Source organism: Corvus kubaryi, unplaced genomic scaffold (genome assembly GCF_017639235.1).
Source record: "Corvus kubaryi isolate FWS band 111438036 unplaced genomic scaffold, C.kubaryi_AGA036_p1.0 68, whole genome shotgun sequence".
NCBI lineage: Eukaryota > Metazoa > Chordata > Aves > Passeriformes > Corvidae > Corvus > Corvus kubaryi.
In genome coordinates, this window is record NW_024582056.1 from 16,890,167 (window position 1) to 16,913,928 (window position 23,762).

General features: G+C 38.3%; 1 protein-coding gene across 3 annotated transcripts in view; it reads right to left on the bottom strand.

The window, feature by feature from the left end:
• Positions 1 to 23,762, bottom strand: part of MOCOS (molybdenum cofactor sulfurase) — a 209,777-nt gene that overhangs the window by 78,435 nt on the left and 107,580 nt on the right. For all 3 annotated transcript variants that reach the window (XR_006019616.1, XM_042048759.1, XM_042048760.1), the window contains exon 5: positions 9,099 to 9,175. Coding sequence is in view for 2 of the 3 variants with exons in the window: in XM_042048759.1 (XP_041904693.1) it covers positions 9,099 to 9,175 (77 nt within the window). In the remaining variant the exon portion in view is untranslated. The remainder of the gene's footprint in view (positions 1 to 9,098; positions 9,176 to 23,762) is intronic.

The following is a 23,762-nucleotide window of genomic DNA, read 5'->3' on the forward strand; positions in this document are numbered from 1 at the left end:
GTGTCTGGAAACAGAAACCTCTTAATCACTTAATCGGCAGTGATGATGGTGAATTAGCAGATCGTGCAAACCAGAGACTAAGTAAAATCTGAGTTTCATGTCCCTCTAGAAGATCTTACTTATCTGAAAATAGAAATAAGAAGTAGATTTTCTTATACCAGACAATAAAAACAGTAGAGAAGAAAGAAATTACAACAAAAAAATCTAATGACACTTGTTCCAATTGAAACTAGGTTGAAAAAATTGTTGAAGACATCTCCATGAACAGAGATGATACCAGTTTCCAAAATCCAACAAAAATGACTGCAGCAAAACTTCCACTAATGTGAAGAGGGGGAAAAGGGAAAAATAAATGTAAAAAATTAAAAGCAGGTGCTTGGAAGCACCCTGAAAAGGCACTGGCCTGTTGCTTTCAGTTGCCCAAATAAAAAGTTTTGGTATACTTTAGAAAGTAAATTACTGACCCTTGGGCCCAGGCTCTCTACTAATTAGAAACTGAGTTTCACTGCTTAACATATAGTCACAAGAAGGAAAAAAAATCATTGTTGTATTTATGTGAACTATATTGAAAAAAAAACCCCTTTCAAAGCAGACTTCCACCTCCCTGCCAAAACAGGCTCAAATACATCTGTGTGAGTACCCATCCTACGCTGTTTATTCACTCACCTAGAATCAATTTGCTCCAATTTTTCTTTATACAGTATGGAAGGAAGATCATACCACTGTAGAGTGTTGCCAAAATTTATGAAAACTTATTTCTATAAATAAAACCAGCTCTGATCCCCACCCTAGCTCTTTAATTTCTGGGATGAAGTTCTTTTAAGGTGTGAACTAGCCATGTCCAAGGAGTGAAACTAGCTCAATTGTTACGGGTCTGTACTCTGACGATATTTGTCAAACCCACCTATAAATGACAGCTTTTCAAGCAACATCTCCATGATCTTAGCCAAAGATTTAGGGACAGGTGGTATCAACTACCATGTCTCCACTAGCATCAATAAACTACGACAGTTTATATCATAGAATCATAGAATCATTAAGGTTGGAAAAGGTCTCCAAGATCAAGTCCAACCATTAACCCATCACTGCCAAATCCACTACTAAACCATATCCCTAAGCACCACACCTAAGCATTTTTTGAATACTTGCAGGGACAGTGATTCCAAAACTTCCCTAAGCAGCCTGTTCAAATGCTTGAACATCATTACTGAAATACTGTGTTGTGCTGCTGGACACTCAGAAGCAAATAGGTTTTTTTGCCTTAAAGGTTTTGCCAGTGTAGTTATGGTAGCAAAGTCCTTCTAACATAAAGATGGTTCATATCAGCCCTTGTGACAATACTCAACTTAGTTTGCTTGTGAAAATATCTAAGGAAAGGGAAAAGGAGGAGCAGAGGATATCTTCCAAAAATATTTTACCAGCTCGTAGAATTGCAACAATTGCAATTAAAGCAGCTTACAAATGGAGCTTCTTTGCCCAGTAAACTCTTCCTTTTGTGGAAATTAGGATGTGGATGAAAATGGGGAATACGGGATGTGATATGGAAGATCAGATGTGTGGATCTCAAATCTGGAACTAGGCAAGGTGCACACAGAGTCCTGAAAGCATAACAGAACTGAAATGTCATTACAAATGCATATAAACCTAGAGTAACGTAAAATGAATGTATGTAGGAATGTAGCACACAAATGCACAAAGTAGGTTCAGTAGGGTCAGTAGGTTCAGAGAATAGGGATATTTTACTTGAATGAAGCCAATCTGAAAAAATTCACTTATCTGAGCAGGCCTCAGATAAGGCCTTTAAATATATTTTACCAGTAGTGATTGTGAGAAAATGCACCCATTCCAACTGGAAGGATGAGATGCTACTTAGTGTCTTGAATCCACAGGTTACCCAAAAATGCAAAGGCTAATTTTGAAATATTTAGACATCTTTTGTTGGGGCCATGTAATCAATCATCTGTGTCCTTTCAGTTCTGCTTTTGCACCTCTGCAAAGTGATGCCCACCCCAAGGTATGTGAGTGTCTCCTGGGGGGGTAGCAAGGCTGGACTGCAGAAGAGGCCCAGGTGTATTCCCAGGGGCTCCTGCAGGGCCTAAGCCCAAGGGGGACTTTCTGGTAGCTTTGTTTGTGTGAGTCTTATTCCACTTGAACAGCCTCTAACTGTTTAAACCAGAACTAGAGCAGGTGGTGCTCAAGAGCTGAACCCATATCTAGCATGGGTCTATTGAGAGCCATTAACAACTGGGCAAAGGTGACAGCTGAGGCAGACCTTAATTGAAAAAATAAACTGCGAGTGTGGTGCAAGCAGTAGACACGAAACCAATCCCTGTAGGCAAAACAGCTCTTCCAATTATATCCTGTGATTTCCTTCTTTTCATTTTATATTGACTGAATCAAAATCAATGGAGACTGACGACAATTATTACGTGATTTGCAATTAGTCCAGTTCATCTATAATGGATCATAAACTCCTTTTCTCTGATAGGCACATTTCTGCTAAAAGTAGCTTGGCAGTTCAAGAGGAAGTAACATTAGCAAGAAAATAGGAAAATTTTATTTTGCCTTTATTGATTTTGTATCTGTTGATATACTACTTAACACTTCTTCCCAAACAATAAATTGAATGCTGCAGCACATCTAAAAGGTTCAAAGTAGTCATTTCCCTGTTAGCAAGTCTCTGCTTCAGAGATGTAAGAAATGGCAGTGTAGGACCTGAGGAGGAGAATGCCAGTGAACAATTTGCCAGTAGATGTCTCTGCTAAACACACTGAAGGGAAAATATTCAGTTTGAAATTTCAGTGAAATGAAAGTGGACGTTTGCATCCTTCAGCTGAAGAGCAGGATAGAACCAACTAGGTTACTAGTCCTTTCTGAAGACTGCTTTTACATAGTCACAATACAAATGGCATTTGCTTAAAACTCAGTGACTCCCAACTTAGTTAAATTTGTCTCCTGATATTATCTCACTGAGTAATGAGACTCAGAAAAGTTATAAAATATATAAGTAAGCTTATATATTAACATTCTTGACAGAAGTTATGAGGCTAGAGTCTTTGGGAAAAATGTTTTTATCATTTAAATAATAACTTTTGTGAAAACAAGCAGTCCTTCCTACTTCCAACAGAGAGCTTCTTAAACTATTATATGGAAAAAGTAAATTTTAGTTTTAGGCTGAAATAGTGCAATGCATGCTAGAATAATTGTGCCCCTGATGTAAAACATTCAGAGGTTCTTATATTTTCTTTACATCTATATGTTATTTGGCAATGGTCTTATTTGCAAAAGCACAGCTTCTAAGCAAAGAAACTAATATTAGTTTCTCATAATTGGCACTTGCCGTTAACATACAGCATGATTTTCTGATTAATAATGAAAAAAAAATCTCAAAAGGCGCAGATCAGCTGGAAAAGCATCTGCTTAAAATACACACACATAATTAGGAGAGGACGTCAAACAGACTTGATTACATATTTCATGGGTATGTGTCAAAGAGTGTAAAGCATTTGACTTAACCCCAGGGTGACTTCAAGAGGATTTACTCTGTCTAGTGTTTGTGATTAGCACCATATAATCTGGATCTGCTGAACAAGTCGAGTTTTACACGATATGCAAATTTCATTTCACTTTAATTTAGCCCCTTTGGATTTAGCATAAAATCTCTGTGTTGCATGAAGGGCTGAAACAGCTGGATCCAGTTAGCTAGGAAATTAAAAATGTACTAAATGAAATAAGGTAATCTTTGCCATGGTAGCCAGTAGAGTGGGACCCTGAGATCTCTGGGGGATGGCTTAAGTGAGCACTCCTAACACAAGCCAGACCTCTTCCACAAATGCCAAAACACTGATCCCTTCTCTAACCCCAATGCGCTCCAGTTTTTCAGAAAACTGAATTATTTCACCACCATGTCAAGGTTCATTTTCCAGGCGCATGTTAATAAGAAAATTGTTCACCTTATCAGTAAAGGAAATTAGTATCCACTAGGTAACATTTTATTTCCTAGTTAGTATATCAAGATGCAGCAAAAAATAATTAGCAATACATGACACTGTTTAAAATGTAATGGAATTAATTTATGTGTAATTTTATTTGCTATTTTCCTTCCAGGTTTTAGTTGTAACTATACAGAGACAATTCTGGAATATTTCATATGCGGGTTTTAAGAATACAGCTGAACAAGATTTTTTTCTTCCCATTTCAAAAGGATATTCTAAGAATAACAAGATCCCTCACCTAATCAATCACTTGAGGCATCAAAAAGTCTTTGGAAGGTCTGCCCCCAAGTCTAAAAGCTGTCACTTCTGTTCTCCTTTGAAAAAGATGGTTTCATAGGACTTTATATCTTAGCAGTGATAATGACAACTTTGTAATGAAAATGACAAGTCTTTCAGGTCCTAACTATATCTGACACAGAAAATGATCTTGGGAAAAAGTTATTACAGACAGAAAGTACTTCTTCTCCAAGACATCCTTTGGCCATATGTAGGCAATGCTGCATCATTGTAGGAATGAGTAGATCTGAGTTCCATTACCCGTGACTGCTGTTAATATTCCTATGGCCTTTATTGAACACTTGGTCTTACAGACTTTGTCTCTCAATGGAGGGTACAACAATCTCTCCCCCTTTATTTCTGGGAAGTGATGGATTTTACCATGCTACCTTAGGCAGAACTGGGAACAGTTTCTGTATCTACAGTAAAAAAAGTAGCCCCATTCATTAATCCAAACTTGCCTTCCAAACACATTGTATATGCTTGGCTGTATTTCCAGGCAGTTGCACAAAACTGCCTCACCTCCTTGCTCATTTTGTAATACTGCCTCTGTAATTGTTTTAATTTCATCCATAGCCATTAGTAAATGCATACTAAATTGAGCCTGTTCTTCCTAATAAATTAACCACAGTCCCAACAATGGCTTCTTTTGACCCAAAAGAACCAACTGAGCTTTCTTTCCTCCTAATCTGCTGTAACCAGTCATTTGAAAATGAAAACCACCACGGACTTCTGAAATCAGCTGTACACACAAGTTCTTTATATAAGACATCTTTTTTTACCATAACAGGCACATTTTCACCCTGGAGACAGAATTTTTTTTTGCCTTTGCAGGATAGTTTGCTGTCAGACTGTGAGCCTTTCCCCCTCAGAGAAAGCAACATCTACCTGAATAAACCTGGATTTGAAGCATGAAATATATATTGGAAATCAGAAATCATTGCTAGAGTAATGGACAGATAAAGGTTTCACAAATAGAAAACTTCATGCTCCTCAGGGTTCTTGCAGAACATTTCCTGTTATGCTTTACTGGTTTATTTCAGCCACAGGAAATGTAGAACCTGCCCGGCTCAAAAGAAGCTGCAGATTTAAGTGAAGCAAAAAAATCCCAAAACACTATTTCCACCTTAACTAATGTGGCAGTTCATCTTTCTAGTCCCAAAGGGATCATTAGCAGGAAAGTTATATAAAATTAAAGAAATGTCCTATACCACACTAAGGTAATCATCTAAGCTCCTTTAATAGACAAAGAAAAGAGCTGCTACTGCTGGCTATACCTCCTCTCATCCTAAATTTCTAAAAATTCAGAGGGATCAGGCTGGTGAAGTCACTGTCTGTTCCACTGATTTCAACGGGAATCAAAATGGTACCTCAGGCATCAGTGTTGACAACAAGATAAGGTAAATGCCATCCAGAGGTTAAACACAGATCTGAAAACATATTCAGTTACCTAACTCCCTGTTCCCCTTAATATTAGTATTTACATGATTTAATAAATGTCAAGTAAATTTTGTGGCCAAGGAAAGGAACTCAAGTCTCCCAATTCCTCGCCTAGCTCCTGAGCTGTTAGACTTCTTTTCGTGGCCCCATTGACTTCAATGGAAGCATTCAGCAAAGTGTCACACAGATGAGGTACTCACAGTGAAGCACAATGTCATGTTGCAAATCTGAAAGGGAACAAGTGCAGGTAATTCCTCTGTAGAGGTTCTGATTCATCAGTAGGTCACAGCTTAGTTTTACAGCAGCCATCTGATGTAAGCCTGGAAAACTACCTATTTATATAATACCACATGTAGAAAGAAAGACAGGCACACTTGCAAGAAATTTAGACTGTACAGGTGGTGTTCACATTAGTGAACCCCCAAATCCATTAAAAGTATGAATGAAAGGAGCACTAAGGATGAAAGCAGTAACTAAGGATGAAAGCATCACACCCATGGTGCATGTTTAGGTGACGTGATCAGACAACAGCAGGATGATGTAATAACCTCCACACAAAAGAAATCCCACTAATCCCTGACAATCTTATGTAAGAGAACTTTTTTTTTTTTTTCCTGGCCCCTAAACTGGATGACTTGCATGATCTTAAGTGTTTAAACACAACACTGAGAATCTCTGCAGTACCATTAAATGCAGGCTGACAAACATCCCATAACTGACTGCAACCAGTCCTTGCTGTACCAGGGCAAAACACAACAAAAGTTCCAAAGACCAAGTTAAAAAACTAAGTTAGCATCACCATTTAACATCCTGAACTACATTTTGCTTTGGTTGTTTTGTGGTACAATTGTCTTTATGAAAGTCAATATAACCTTTACTCTCCAACAACCTATCAAGCATCTGGTAAATTTAAAAACAATTTTCAATTCATCATACTTAGGAAACAGCCTGAATTTTAAAATTTCTTCCCATATATATTATATTTTCTTCTGAAGTGAATTAATGTTTCTTGAACAGACATTATAATCAAAGTAAACCTTATAACAATAAGGAGCAAGTGATGTGCCTTAGTTTCATTTTTAAAGCAGAATAAAATTTACTAACAAAAATACATATCATAAACCATAAGTTTAAAAATCATATAGATGCAAGACCTCTGGGAATGGTTTAAATACACATGCACATAATTATGCAATTCTGGCAGGAAATGTGCCTTGTTCTAAATGGAAGCTGAGACAGGTCAAGGATTTATTCAGATGATATCAGAGTCAGAAACTGATCGGTATGTTTCACAACACTGACTAACACTGAAACTCTGAGTTACCTTCCATTAGTGATTTCCCTCCCCATCTTCAATAATTACACCAGAATAATCCAGCTACAGCACATCCCCTAAGAACTTCAGCAGTGCTTTTATTACACATTAGGACATGATTAATAACAACAATACTTTGGGTTTTTGCCTGTTTCTACTCCAGGCTATTTCCAACCCAGAATGAGAATAATTTTTTGTGTTTGGGGAGTGCAAAGCAAGTGCTCCAGTAGCTACAGCAAAGTGAGATTCAAAAGTGATTCACATTTGACAGTGCATTTTGCCACTGAAAACTCTGACAGTTGAAGTGGAAGAAATATGCATAAAGAGGCTTAAAACAAATCTGCAGTCCTTCTGGATTAGGAAATGCTTCTACAGCATGCAATGGCTTTGTTCTATACACCCAAATGCTAATAATCTCTGTTCAAAAGGAATGCTGAGCCTTTGACAGAAATTAAATAACCTGCAAAACTCCATGTTGTCAATGATGTTCAGGGGACAAAAGGATGGTGAGACGAAGATGGCAACTGCAAAGCCCTGAATCTCTTGTTGCATCAGTCTTGCCAGGCACAGATATATTCAATGCCTACACAAATTGAAGGCCCCCACAGCCTTCGTCTCACAGCCTGCACAGAAGGGCCAAGAGACCTGGCAGGGCTGAGCTACCCTTCACATCAGCTTTGAAACATGGGCACACAAAATGCATTTTATGATGGAAAAATCTGAACATGACTGTAGTTGTGCCATGTGCTACTATCAACTTTGAGTGGCTTGTTTCATTTCTCTTCTGTATGATTAAAATCTAATTAACAAAAACACATCACATGGAAATTTTTCTACTTACACACACATAAACGTAAGCATAATCACAAAAGTTTTAGCAGGAGGATGTTAAAAGTTCCTACTTATCTGGAACACAAGCTTAATTTATCTTTGGCCATGTATAATGGTCTAGGACTAGCCCAACTTTATGGAAAATCCTTGGATCATGTGGTGATTAAAATCCTTCAGAAAATTCCATTTTTTCTTCCACTATGGATTTCTCTGGTTTCTATATCTGTAAATAGGCAGTGCTGGCACTTTTGCTTTTCAGTGTGGCACTCCTGAATTTGACTACAGACCACTAAAGTACCTAGACTACACCACAAGCGCTGAAGTTTTAAAATTCCACTATTTGTCAAAACCATTTTTTATTTAATTTTTCAATTTTCTTCTCCATATAGGCTTCTTCTTGTTTTCTCATTTGGTCTATGTTTTCTTGTCTTTCTTTATCTTTCTATATTTTAGCAGTGTGAAAAAAAAAATTAATTGAAAATATAAATATTCCTGAATTTTTGATTTACATTTTTAATGGAAGGATTGTAAATATGAAAATTCAAAGCCAATTCACATTTTTGACAACTGACAGATCTCAACATACTATTTTTTCATGCTTCTCTTCTACCCTGTCATCCACGGATATCCACTTTATTCAGGTTCAGGGCTGAGTGTTCCCCTCAGTCTAGTATGCACAGCCAGTGGAGCACGCTTCCCTGGCCTGGTGTCATCTCCTGCTCTTTTCAGGAGAATCCCTGACCCATGGCAGCAAACACAAGAGAGATTGTGCTTTTGGGTTGCTGAGCCAAAAAAGCAGCAGTCTATCCTGGAGTAAACACGGTACATGAGTGTCACTCTTCACATACAGGCTCTGGCCAGAACATCAGCTTCAAGTTTTATTTGGGACTTTAGTGTTGGCTCCACGTCAAGGGCTTTAAAGGTTGACTCAGTGTGAGTCACTCAGCTACTTTCTAGTGTTACTTTCCTATTGCATCTTTGTGAGCGTGAGGCAGACAAAAAGTGCTCCATGTACTCAAGACTTGCATATCCAGAAGAGTCTGGACCCTTTTTTTCTTTCAAACCAGGCTGGACTAATCCAACATGAATAAGGCAGTTACACTGAAGTCTCATCTTCACAACGATGAACGTGGATAGTAAAACTACAAAGGGAAATTAAGCTAGACACATAAGAAATATGACCAGACCTGTACCCTGAGCATAAATCTTCAGGCTTCAGTATTAGAGTTATATTAACTGACCTGTGAGTTTTTCCAGAACATCAAATCCATGTTTCAGAGCAATGATATCAAGAAAAGAGACTGTACCATCTTCAAACCTAAAGAATGGAACAAATGAGCACAGTAAATACAACATGCAGCTAAGGTACAGATTTTAAATCTATTTTAAGAGTTACTATTTTTATTTTCAGTGAATCTAACTTGCAGAGTGGGAACTCTTCCCTTAGGGATTCATCCCCCAGTCTTGTAGTGTCCTGTGAAGTGAAAATATGTTCCCCAAAGCAATAGAGGTTCACATAAACAGTTGCTTGCACATAGAAAGGTATAATTTCTCCTACATAGAGTAACTATGTACTAACCTACATTAAAGTAATGGTTAACAGTTATGTTAAGGTCCTAAGTTACCTTCTGAGAGATTAGGGAATAGGTGAGAAGACAGGTGGAGACTTGTGTGTATCCCCCTACCCCCCGATGTAATTACACCTAATGGAGTTGTGTTAGAAGACTCCAGTAATCTGGGGCAAAGAGGAATCAGACAAAGAGATCACTAACAAATCTCCCTCTGTGTGCTTCTCCAGGAAATTAATTTTTAACTGACCTGCAACGAGAGCACTATACAAGGATGGGGGGAGAGGTGCATCCCCTACCAGCATCTTTTAAAGGAAACATCAAATAGAAACAAAACCGCTGGATTTTATGAACTACTGCAGCTACTACTACCAAACTACTACCACAGTCCAACAGGAGAAGGTGAAGCTCCAAGGTGAGAATGTATTCAGGAATTGATGCACAAAAGCATTCAAGGGACCAGAAGGGACACCAGGGAAGCCCAAAATATGTTTAATTTAGGCTGTGTGTGCACTACAGTCCAAGAGAAGTTTTAAGGAGTGATCATTCATTTTTCTTCATCACAAAGAAGAATGCAGAATAATGCTACTGATGAACTGAACAGGACTCAATACTTTGCAAGGCTAAACCTGGGGTCACAGCAAGTCTCTGAGGAAGGAGCTATGTCCAAAACAGTAACAGTTAATGCTGGAAATGAACCCATCCCAAATCTCATGGTTCAAGCTCAAAATTAAATTCCGACCATGAGGACAAGACCCCCACAGGGACCTGGTGCTCCTTGGATCTTTCTCAGAAAGGTCAGATGATATCTACATTGAAGAATTAGTGGACAAGGTGGAGCATAAGACATGCACTCCTGGGCAAAAACACTTTACATACATGTTTAAGACCACAAAATAGGGGATTACTTTTTTTCCTGTATGCATAGTCTTTCATAATGCATGTTAAAAGCTTTTGGTGCCACAATTAAGTATGTATTGTGAAAAGGCTCAAAGTTTGAAAATGTCAGATATCAAATGTTTTTTCTTTAATAAAATAAACATTGATAGAATATCATAATAGCTCTCATTTCTATAATAATTTTTTTACTTCCTATTTTATTTTTCTATAGTTATCAAATCTTTTAAACACTGCAAGTGACACCATCAGGTGAAGGACATATTAACCTTCCAAAAATATTTGATAAAGGTCCACACAAAAGAAAAATGCAAGAGTACTGTGTATATATGATAATATGCTAAGCTGCAATGAAAAAAGATAGAGGCAGCAAATAATTATAAACCAAGTGATAAGAGAAAAGTGGTGGACTGCTACAAATATGAATGGCCCAAAAGAGACCACTCATGTTCACATATTTTAACGTAGAATAGGCCAAAGAATCTGTCCTAGAAATTTCTGAATCTTGCCTAGTAATTATTAATAATTGATCTTGAACTTTAGGGAAGAAATCTTGCTGGTTGTCAGTGATGATATGTAAAATGGCCATTTGTGATTTGAAAGAGACCTAACCCCAGGAATATTTTCACAGAGATCTGTGGACCAGTATCTGAGGGAAGCACTACTCTATCCAAAAAGCCATAAAAGATGTGGGAGGATGGGGAAGAAAAGATAAGGCAGAGGCTAACAGTTGTTTTGGAATTGAATACAGAAAAACATTAAAAACTTACACTGGATGCAGAAAAGGTCACAGTGGTCCCATATGTCTGCCAAGGAGAGATTACAGAGAGCATCCGTGAGGGGGAACTGATCTGCTCTGCTCAGTTACTCACAATGGCCAGCAAAGCAAACAAAACACTGGGAACTGGACCAGAGCAGAGGCACTGGCACTGAGCCCGTCAATGAGACTGCACAACCCCTAACAACAACTTTATCACTATCATAGTAGAAAGCACTTGAAAGGGCAACAAAGCTGCCAGCCTAGATCGCCAAAGACATGTGAGTCTTACCCAATGTAAAAGGGAAGGCAAAAATTGTATTTCTGTTTATCAGATATGATTATTAACTAAGCAGACAACTGAGTACATCCAATGCTACACAATAGGAAAGATGTATGGACCATGTCACTCTTCTAAGATCTTAAATATTTTTATGAAAATAGTTCAGAGCTCAGGAATCTTCATTCAAATTAAAAAAAAGAGTTGTGGGCTTTGGTCAAACCTTATGCTCCAGAACAGCACAACTGTAGCGGCATGATATGCATCCTGCATTTAATCTCTCTGTATCACAAAAAAATTACCTCCTGGCAGCTCCATGGCAAGAACCAGAAGCCACAAAAGAGATGAAAATAATGCTAAAAATATCTGCTCAAAGAGATGGGCAAGTCTCTCTTTCTACAATTTAGACATGGACTGTTTTGCAACATTCCTCTCTTGTATTTTGTTTGTTCATATGGCCCCCTCTATTCCTACATTAGCAGCTTTCCAATTCTGATTAACAAAGCATGAATATTGTGGTATTGCTATAAAATGTATATTTACACTACTTCTGGTGCACTTGACTCTCACATATATTCTTCAGATTTTGTGAACACTTGGTGTGCAACTTCATGTGAAGATTTTCAGGAATCATGTATAATTTCTGGTATCTAGGAAATTAAGCCTAAAGTGCTATAGCAATAGTGCCATGGCAAAACACGATGCTATGAAGGGCAGCTATTCCCTTCTTGGGACACAAAGAGCTCTCTCTCAGAATATTTAACAGTATTTAAGATTGAGAGGAAACATGCTTCTTGAATTGCAAAACATTGGCTTCAATGGCTTATTTTTTTGATGCTTCAAATAAACTCAGTGGCAGTTGCAGTGTTAGAATAATCAGCTCAGGATGAAGTTCATTTGAATGCTGGTCTAGAAGCCACTTCCTGAAGTAATCAAGATTTTGCAGCTGATGATGTATAAAGGATACTTACAAAGGCTAATACGGCAGAATACCAACCCAAGAAACAAGAAGCTTACCTCTTTTATCTAGTTCTTATTATAATTGATCTCACTTAATCAGGTCTGGGATGAGCTCAGTTGCTTAGCTGATTGTGTTTGTGAAGTGCTAATAGCATTTCACATCCAATTGCTATCTGACAAACTGGCTAAGCAATTCGTGACATAACAAAGAACAGAGCAGCTTGCCTAAAATCTATCCAGGAGTTATGAAGCTGATGAGCTGTTCTCCCTCTCCAAGTCACACACAAACTCTGCTTCTAGAAGCAAAAATTTTTGAGTCACAAGAGAAAACTATTGCTTTACAGTGAGCAGTCCTGCCTTTGGGATCTTCCTAGGGATGGAGATGGGCTAGTTTTTCTTTGAAACAATCAACTGCTTGTTGTGACACTTGTCTGTTACACTTCTGCATACAAATGCTATTTTCTAAAGTTACCATCTCACACTTCAGGGCAACTGAAACACAGAAGGAAACTGTGACATCTTGGGCAGTTTCAATTCATCCTGCCCTTAGCCAAGTCACCTTTACACAGAAATATGATGACAAGAATTCTGGCCTGGGCAGATGTGATTGGAAATAAAGTGCTGAAGGGCTAAAAACCCCTTCATGTTAGAAAAGAGGATTTAGAGGAAAATTTGGTGGAAGGCAAAAATACTACCCTGGAGTAGGACAGCACTGACTTAAGTCAAGAGTCCAGAAATTCCCTCAAGACAATCAACCAATGCTGAGGTGACGAAATATCTGGCATAATAAAAGCTATTCTGCATATAAAAAGTATACAAGGCATGGCTTTTAGGTATTTTGGGTGGAAGCATCCGCTGCTGGATTGGGAATGCTGACTTGTTTAGCAGGCAGATGAGTGGTTGAGTTTTTTGAGGGATTTTTTTTGGTTTTGGTTTTTTTTTTCAATTCATTTGTCCAGATAAAGTAAATCCAGACATAGAGACATTTTATCTGTGCATAGAATCACAGACTCATAGAATAACAGGTTCTTGAGGGAACCTCAAGAATTATCTGGTCCAACCTTTCTTGGAAAAAACATGGTCTAGACAAGATGGCACAACATCTTGTGCAGCTGAATCTTAAAAGTGTTCAATGCTGGGGAATCTGCCACTTGCCTGAGGAGATTATTCCAGTGGCTGATTGTTTCCATCAGGAATGTCCAGTCAGAATTTTCTCGGGAGTAACTTGTACCCATTACTCTCCATATTTCCCATATGCCTCCTTGGAAAAAAAGAGAGTTTCCATCTTCTTTCTAGCCACCCTTCAAATACTGGAATATGGTGATAAGGTTTTCCTTCTAAAATCTAAAACCTTTGTCTTACTAGCCACCTTCAGCATGCTCAGCAGGATCCCAAACTCCACAATATTGTGATCACTGCAGCCAAGGCCATCTCTAACCGAGATCGAAACGAAAGCAGGTTTTCTTGGTTTGAGTGTAGCAAATCCAGCAGTGCCTCTTTCCTGGCTGGCACAGCTAACATAAGGAAGCAGCTCTCCACACGTTTCCAAAACTTGATAGATGATATGTTAGCTATTGTTTGTTCTTCCAATAAATGTTTGGGTGGTTGAAGTCACCCATAAGAACAGGGTTCTTGGTGATTTGAAGCTTGCCTAGTTGACCCAAATATTGCCTCATTGGTCTTGGTTTGGAGGTCAGCAGCAGATGCCTCCTGTAAGATCCTCCTTGGAGACGACCCCTGTGATCTTGAGCCAGAGGCATTAGATAAGGCTTCCATAATCACTCTATTTGACTTCTGTACACTGAAGGTTGTCTTTAACTCGTGTGACCCCTCCTCCTCTTCTTCCCTGCCTGTGTTTACAAAAAAGCCTTTAACTACCTATCACAATCCTTCACTCAGGCCAGTTGTCCCACCATGTGTAAGTTATTCCTACGCTATCATATCTTTCTGACCAGGCATGGAGCTCCAGTTCATCCTGTCTGTTTCCCAGGCTGCATGCACTGATATGTATACACTTGAGGTAGTTGGTGTTCTAGTTCTCACCTTGGGAAGCAGCTAAGGAACATTTCCACATGTGCAGTATCTATCTAGAACAGAGGCCAGAGCACTGAAACTTTGATAAAAATCCCATCACAAGGTCAAAAATAATTCTGCTCATTTGTGAGCATTGTTGAGTCAATGCAAATTGTAGCGAAGGAGCGCATGGCGAACATCACCGTCAGCCAGTTGCCACTCTCCCTTACACTGGGGTAATGACTCCATTTAGGTCAAATGAACAGAAGACATTCCTGAGTTTCTAAAGCAGGTAAAAGAGAAACCAAATCCACAGAGAATGCATATTTCTTGAATAAGCTGCTTTTCTTCTTTTTTTTTTCTTTTTTTTAAACACTCCTCAAGAGTGGAGCTGCCCTTTGAAGTGAGATGTTACATGAGTTCCTTTCATCTTTTCAATTCATTTATTTTCATCTAATTAAAAAGTACAACAATACAGAGAGGCTCTTGGTATGCATTTAAAAGTAGTTCATTCAGATCCTATTTTTCAGCTCTTAGAGATACTCCATATCACCACCACATGAAACATCTGTCCTGGCAAATTCAATTTTTACGCTTTATACATTTTCTTATTTATTCTAAAGTGACATTTTCTGGAATTACAATAGCAACAAGGGTATACAGTATCAAGCTCATGGCTGTAGAAACAGACTGTTCTCAATCATATTCATGTTCTTAGGTTAGTAATTGCCATCTCTGATATTAGCAGGGGAACAGATTTTAATTGGTCTCACTGCTTTCCAACATCAAAACCCAACATTTGCAGAAGGAGTTTTATTTGTTTTGCTTTTCTTTAACTCAAAATATATCATTATTAGGCTACAAAACCTTTAGGGCCCTGCTCTGCTCTTTAGAACTTTTATCAACTCCTCCTGAGACAAAGTTCTAAGGTAGTTTTCCAGGGTGTTTGTGTGTCACCAGAGGACATGATTCCCTTTGTCTGGCTTTGTCTCCCACAGGTGATACTCTTCATTTTTAGCAATTAGCTAGTTGACTGTATTAGTCACTTTCTTAACCGGGGAAAATCCTCGTCACATTGACACCAACAGCTGAACTTTAAGGCAGCATCTCCCAAGACCAAGCATTTGTCTGTGGGCTTTTTGATCCTCTACTAGTAAGATCTTTGGAACAGAATATGATCCACAGATGACTAACCTCAGGTACACATTCCATTTTGACTAAATCTCTGTTTCCCACAGTGAAAGCCATTGAAGCAAGTAAATAAAATTAGGAGATAGCCTGTTGGAACAGACACATATGCTACCATTAAACTATTCTTTCATAATAATCTAACATTTGTGTAATTATGTGCACAGGAGCATACTACAGTAAGCCAAGAATTTAAATGGTAGGAGGGCAGTAATAAATGCTAGACCTCTGAATAAGACACCTACTCTTACCACTTCAGCAACTCCTTTTTACCTCTGTTAGTGGTACATTACACAATCATGAACAGTGATTGTTTCTCATACAATAAAAGGAGATCCAGTGCCCTAAAACCAGCCACTTGTGGAGGAGAAAATTGAATTAATAAATGAATCCATTTTTATTTCTCAAATGTCTCTGTGCATCTCTCCCTTATGTACAATTTGATGAACTCCTAGCTGGTAACTTTGCTCACTATGTATATCTAGAAAAATCTTCCCCATTTGCGCTGAAAAGATTAGCAATCCTTAAACCTGTTACTCAAATTGGTCTGAATGACACATTGTGATTTTGTAGATTATCAACTCCTCAGAGCTCTGAAACAATGAATAAATTACATCTCAGGGTTAACATACTCCCCCTGCCAACACCTACAAGGACCCTCCAAAGCAAAATAATAACAAAACTACTTTTTTTCCCCCACTAGAAGTCATTGGTCACAAAACAACCAATGCACTGCATGTCACAGGCCAAAAATTCCCTTCCAAACTCACAAAACGGGCCAATATATTTTCATTGTATTGCTATGGCAGACAGGGACAAACAAAAATAATCTTTCTCTTTTAAATTCCATCATACAAAGGGATATTTCCTTGAGGTACATTAAATTTAAGTCTTTAGGAACATGAGGCCTGCTGGTTAACTACTCTCAAAGAATAATATGTTCAACTATCAGCTAGTTAACTTGCAATTTAGACTCACTCATCTTAACTTGTAACTTATTAGTGTCAACAAGAACCCCATTAAGGCACAATTCAGTGCAAGCAAGCGTATTGCAAATGATTTCTGTATCTGTCTGAGTATTTAACATTTGATATGCATTATACTCCCATGATTATATATCAATAATCCAAATGTTCACACCTCTGCTTCCCATGGGAAGGTAATATCCAGATATAACCCCAAGTAATAGTTAAAGTGAGCAATTTGCAAAGTGTATTTGCATAAACTGTTCACTGATCAGCTATGAGTAATGAATCATTAATAAAAATTCAAAGCCCTTTCTTTGATTTTCTCCTTAGGAGGAAGGAAAGGATGAAAGATATTCTGGAAGTAAATTTTTCACAGGCAAGAATCTGACCAGCTGTAATCATTTTTCTGTGTTCAGTATAAACAGATTTATTTCCTCATGAAGATTGAGATGTGATCTTTCATCCTTAAACAGGTACATTTGGGGATAAAGAATAACTTTGTAATTAACTGCTAAAGATTTAAATTGAAATATCTGTTTAAAAATTGGCAGACAAGAAAGGAACTTGAACATGAATTCAGTCTTAAAAACCTACACCTAAAAATACCACTGTCTAATCGTGTGTGCCAGTGAGGCAGCCCCAGATCAGTGACCTCAGATAAGGTTAGCAGTAACTTATCCTCAGATAATGGAGAAAAATCCCTATGAGTGCTTTCCAATGGGTAATCTCCATTCTATACAAAGGTCTGTGCCTTGAAGAAGGGATTGCTGCATTGCATAAACTTCATTTCCACTACAGATAAAAGTGAATTCAGCAAGACTTCTGAGTGTTTTATTTCCTCAGCCCCCCCCCCCCCCCCCCCCCCCGTGTGTCCCTGTGGGGGGGAGGCGGGGGAGGGTGTGAAAAGACTTCTCTGATGTCATCCAAAAAGCTTCTTTCTCTAGAAAAAAATTCTTTCCAGAGGTAATTTTCAGAGGCAATATATGCCCAAGATTAGCAGAATGCATTGGGAGCTGTGAATTAGGACCGTCATGTTAAACCACTTTGTGTTGAGCCACCATTTCGGGAAGACGTGCTCTGCTTTCATGGCAACACAAAAACTAACTTAAAAGACTTCAAATGTTGTTACCGTCAGTAAGAAAGATGCCCACAGTGTGCTCATGAATGTGAGGGATCTGGACAGACCAACTGTATGACATTTAACAGGGTTAAGCTCTGAGTCCTGTGCTTGGGTCACAACAAACCCAGGCAGAACTACAGGCTGGGGGCAGAGTGGCTGGAAAGCTGCCCTGCAGAACAGGGAGTGAGCTGGGATTGTTTAGCCTGGAGAAAAGAAGGTTTGGGGGGAACTTTATTGCTCTTTACAACTGATCTGAAAGGAGGTTGTGGCCAGGTAGGGGTCAGTCTCTTCTCCCAAGTAACAAGTGATAGGACAAGAGGAAACAGCCTCAAGTTGCTCTACAGGAAGTTCAGATCGGATATTAGGAAAAATCTTTTCATGGAATGGGTTGTCAAGCTTTGGCACAGGCTGCTCAGGGGAGTGGTGGAGTCACCATCCCTGATATTTAAAAGATGTAGATGTGGCACTGAGTGACGTGGTTTCGTGGTGGACTTGGCAATGCTGGATTAACTCAGATAAAATACAAGCAGGAAATAATTTTCATTTTTATAAAATGGAATGAGCGTTAAGTGTATTTCAGAAGTCTTCATGCATGTAATTAATATTTCATAGGTGTCAGCAAGAATAAAATGTTATCAGTGTTTTTGTCTTTTACTTCTGATGTGAACGTGCATGTATGTGAAACTACTGTAGCTGGTGGCATACACCAACTACAAGTAGTAACAAGTGAGTACTAAGCAGCCAAATTCAGTTTAATGTATGATATATGTAGAAACAACACTGTGTATTCAGAAAGGCTGGCAGCTTGACAGAACTGGCATTATTAAATTCCTGCTATGAAACAACTAAGGTTCAGAATAAGGTCTTATTAGCTAGTTTGCATGTTGAGACCTTTGTGATAACAGTAAAACCATCAAAGAAGAATGGGACAAGACAAATACAAGGAAAACTTCAGCTAATAAAACATTCTAAGGCATACAAGTAGCCTTTTATGCCTAGGGGATACAACCAACTATGACTTTCACAAGGAAAAACCCTTACTGCTTCTGCACCTCTTTCATGCTGGAAAAAAAAAAAAAACTGTATTGTAAGGTCTGTTACACCAAATCAGCTGCACCCTGGTAATGATTTGGTTTACTGCAAGATCCACCAAACTATTTTTCCACTTTGGGACTATAATATGCAGATTTCTTCCAATATTTTTTATTTTTTTATTTTTCAGCATTGTTGTGAGGCTTACTAATACTTCACGCTACCCTGTGAGGTCAACAGGTACCTCAGTGTATGAAGACTGGGAAGTTGAAGAAGTAAGCAACTTTTCTTTCCGCGTACCAACTCTAATTGATTTTCCAAGCATGGACTGGATTTTGAGAGCTACCATATTTCCAGAAAATTGAATTCACAGCAGCGATACTGAATTAGCAAGTACTCCTAGTTTCTCACTGTTTTAAGTAGTTTGCACCTTAAACTGCAGAAAGCCAAGAGCCCTTTCCATACAACTGCCTTGCCTCTTTAACAGGAGTGCAGTGATGGAGTCCCCAGGAATTTCATGTGCTCATATAATCAAAGGTGTCCTGGACCTGCATTGATAAGGTCAGTAACTGAAGGAAGTTTTGGAGGTCTTCCAGTCATCCTAATCCAGAAGAAAGGATCAACTTAACTAACAATTCCTTCTAGAATCAGGAAAGTTCTGGCGTATTACTCGGCATTGCTGATGCTTGAAGTAGGGCGCACAGGGAGATGACTCCTGTCCCTGGCTTTGACAGAGAAGAGCATGAGTCATGTAGCTGAGGAAACAACAGGGTGAAGGAACAGCAGATGGTTAGGAGTGCATGCATCAATAGAGAAACAAAAAACTTAATATTCATAGAAGCATTCATTATGTAAGCAATAGCATCCCAGCTATCACCCAAACGGAAAACAGGATAATGAGTGGGTGAAAAAAGCAGAGATGTTTATATGCTAAGACAAAGTACATGGGGTACAAAATGGAAGGATTAGAGCCACTCTAGGACACTACCTTATTAGTATGTGGTAGAAAAATCACAAACAGAAATCATGCTGAAGAAAACACATAAATATAGGCGAGACAGTGGTAAAGAAAACAGAAATATTTTGAATTGAAATGTCTTTGGTGAGATGTTCAAAACAAGAAGGACTAGTTGCTAAGATTCTGCTATAGGCTATATAGCCATGGAGGAAAAAAAAGTTTTTGGGTCCAACAGATACTTTTCTATCACTCTCATAGAAATAAATATATTAACTTTTCTTCAAGCAAAACCAAGATAACAGAAATGGTCAGGTTCAATTATTACTTAATATCAGGGCCAAACCCAAACAAAACCTGCTACAAATAAAATAGTTACCTGAAAAATTGCTTTTACCAACAGTTATACAATACACAATGGAAGACTTTGACTGATTGAAACCCTGGTCAGATGAACTACAAGTTTATGTGTCACAGACGGATAAGCAACCTCAAATGAGATTTTGAATGTGACTGGGGAAAAATGAGACATTAATGAAGTTACTTGGCCAGGAAAACTGAACTGAAATCATCAAATACTTAGATAAAGAGGAGACTTAAAATTACTTGAAGTTGAGGTTAAAAAATATATGGAATTTGCATCCCAAAAGTATGAAAGAAATAAAGAAAATGAACTTTTAGAGAAAGTCTCCAGCAATAACCTGCACTAAAAAAAGACCTCTTATGTGCAATTTTAGCACTTTTTATTAATGATGACATGAAATCAGAAACAGTGCTGCTCAGGGAAGGAAGCTACTGTTGGAAAGATAGAAAACACAGGGATAAAGTGAGAATTCCCAGGAGCCAAGCCCTGACAAGACAAATCACACTGAAGGGTAAACTATTCTTTATTTACAAACAATGGAAAATATTAAGGATATATAATAACATATAAATATAACAAAATAAGGAATATAAATAAAAAGACAAAGAAAAGGATTATGATTGTTATTCAAAAAGCAAAGAGCTGGTGGAAAAGTCTGAAAACTACCTGAGTACTTGGACTCAGATTTTAAGAAGGACTGATGAAAAACACAGGTCAGGAGAGGGTGACTCGTGGCTGAAAGTGTGTGGAGAGTATCAAAACTGAAATTATTGCAACTGGATGTTGCAAGTGAGTGTGGAAGCTCACATCAAAGGTTTTAATGTACTTGAACACAGGCAGATGAACACAGATGAACTATGTCCCAGAATTGTAAGAAATTGGCATGAAAAACTCCCCAAGCCAAAAAACACAGGCCAGTAAGCAAATTTTTCAAATCAGGAATGGAAAGCAGAAAACACAGTATTTCTGCTGAAGAAAGGGAAACAGTAATCCAGGAAACAACACGTCTGTTAGCTTGAACTCAGTGTTATGTACGTTCTGAAAAGAAGTTCTGAATGAAAGCACAATTAAATGAGTAAACAAAAGCATGTTCAAATGCACCTTGGATTGTGCCAATGGAAAATCAATCCCAGAGATGCTGCCATTTTAAAAGCACATTATTTTTCTAGGCAAAGGAAATGAAGAATTAATTTATCTGGATTTCAGTAAAACATTACCTCTAGTGTCATATGAAGAACTATTATAGAACAAAGAATATTAGAAGAGTATTACAGCAGGCCAAGCAATTGTGCTGAAAGGGGAACTATTATGCTAGGAAAAGGTTTCCCATTTAATTCCTTGAGCTCTGGCTTTGGGGCAAGTATCTCTTTTAGTAGTCTCAGTAATGATCCTGGCATATAAGGTATGAATGTGAAGATAAAATGGGCTGCTGAAGTGAAATCTGGAGATTGTCGGTGCAGGAGAAGGGGCTGTATAATGTGTGCATTAAGAAACAGATAATGTTGAAAACCCTAAAAACAGAAATGAGATTAAATGTATAATATGCTACAATGTATGGTAAGTACATCATTGTGCATAAACCCTATTATGCACTTAGGGATTACTGAAATTAACTTCTGCCATGAACTGGAGGACTGTCATCCAAAATATTAGATTTGCCAATCTATCAGATCAGCTATCAGCCATGAGGATGACAAACAGGAAAACATGCTAGGACTTCCGGATAGAAAAATAACACCATTAATAAAGGTCTGATAAGACTTTCTGTGGCATGCTGTATATGACAAACAGAGAAAAGTCTATCTTAGAGAAGTACTCAGTTCACTTAGTATGGAAATTCAAAGCTAAGTAGAAGTGCCTGGTAGATCTAAAGATGGGGAAAAGGTGGGTAATAATCAGGAAGGAAAAACAGCTAGAGGACAAAATGCAGATAAATGACCAAACTGTCCACAAGGTAATATAGACTGCAAATGAAAAGTTTGTGAACATCCAAAACATGAGATTATAGAACCATTTCTCAACAGGAGAAGCAGGAACAAACCAAAACCAACATATCCTCCTTCCCCTGTCCCAAAGGTATCCCCCTCATTTTGCACACAAGCTCAGGATAAAGAGGTGATTACATAGTGTGGGTGTCTTTGACCATGAATAGGTTGATTACATGACCCAGAAGGCTTTTATCCCATGCCCAAGAATACAAAAAGAGAAAATGCCAAAATAGCAACTCCTTTTACTTTCTGAAACTACATATAAAAATAACATAAATGCAGAAGTTTGTTACTTTGGGAACCTCTGAAAACCCTGGAGTCATCCCTCTTGATGATTTTCCTGTGACCAAGTCAGTTCCATTTGACATGCAATTAGGGTGACACCATCTTGCTCAACATCAGTTGTATGAGACTACTGAGACAAGAGCAAAAGAAATGCATGTACTGACAGGGGGTTTTTCTTATGAATTTGTCTGCATATTCTACCAGCCTGAAAGTATGGCATACTGACTAGTTCTCTATGCTTCTGTAAGGAGGGTCTCTGGTGATGGTGGTGAGGAATAAGTAGATAATTTTATTTAGATTGATCATCACGGAAGTAAAAGGTGATCTTGACAGCTGTATAATTTTATAAGATGATGCTAACACAGTAAACATGGAAATACCCATCTCCATTAATGTTTTTTTCACTTAAGAGTACAGGAAATCTCTGCCTCAGTCACACCAGACACAAAAGTATCATCAAGAAAGAAAAATTGTACAGTGACATTGTAATACAAAACACTCATTTAAAAAACTCAGCATGCACCAATACAGTAAGTCATCTATTCCCTCTTATGAATAGAAGCACTTTCAAAATTCAGCTCTCAATGAATCCTCTTGGACAAGAATATACTGGGTTTGTAAATGCTATAGACAGCATAGCGGTAAGTATAAGAGAAAATGTTTGCATGCAAGTTTCACCAAATTGCACCAGCAACCACAGAAAAATAGGTATGTTTTCTGTAAAAGTCTCATTGGAAAAAACTTTCTCATAGTTCATTAACAACCAACGACTAACCAGGGCTGAAATGAACCTACTTCGTCTTCCACTAGTTTGATTTTTCAGGTACAGCATATAAATATTTCAGGGACACGCAGCCAGGTAACTGATGGTCGTAAAATAATAGGCAGTGAAGATATCTGAAATATCCATGAGGAGAACCAGGTGACATTGCTCCAAATATAGTACATATGGTTGACAAGATATACATATTTTCTCTTCAGACTTGCTAACCACTGGAAATGGTAGAAAACAGGTAACTTTGCATGCAGGGAATTCAGAATATGCAGAGGAAAGTAAAATCACGCTTGAAAGCATCCTTAGTACTACACAAGCAATAAAGTACTTTCCTAAAACAGAATCTTAGGAAGACAGCAAAGAGAGCGAAAATTCATTCTTGAGCCATGAGCTCTGACTGGGCCGACAGGGTGCTGTGGTGGTGCCTCACAGCGCTGTGGGGAGCAGCACACAGCATTGCTGCCCACAGCTTGGCTGCCAGACTCCCCAGTCTCCCAGCACAAAGGAAAAGGGTTTGCACCACCAAAATGGGAGCTCCCCAACAGAAGAAAGCTCCCCAGTGGAAAATAAATGTGAATTTGGAGAGAAAAAGTAAGTGGAGTTGCCATTCAAAAATCCATTATACAATTTTTAGGGAAATACAGGAAGCTTAGTAGTAAGAAGGCTGAACTACCATCCAGACAGTATTTTGGTGGTCAGAGAGATCCCCAATTTAAAATTTAGTTCTATACTATTCTTCTGTGTAAGACAGCAGA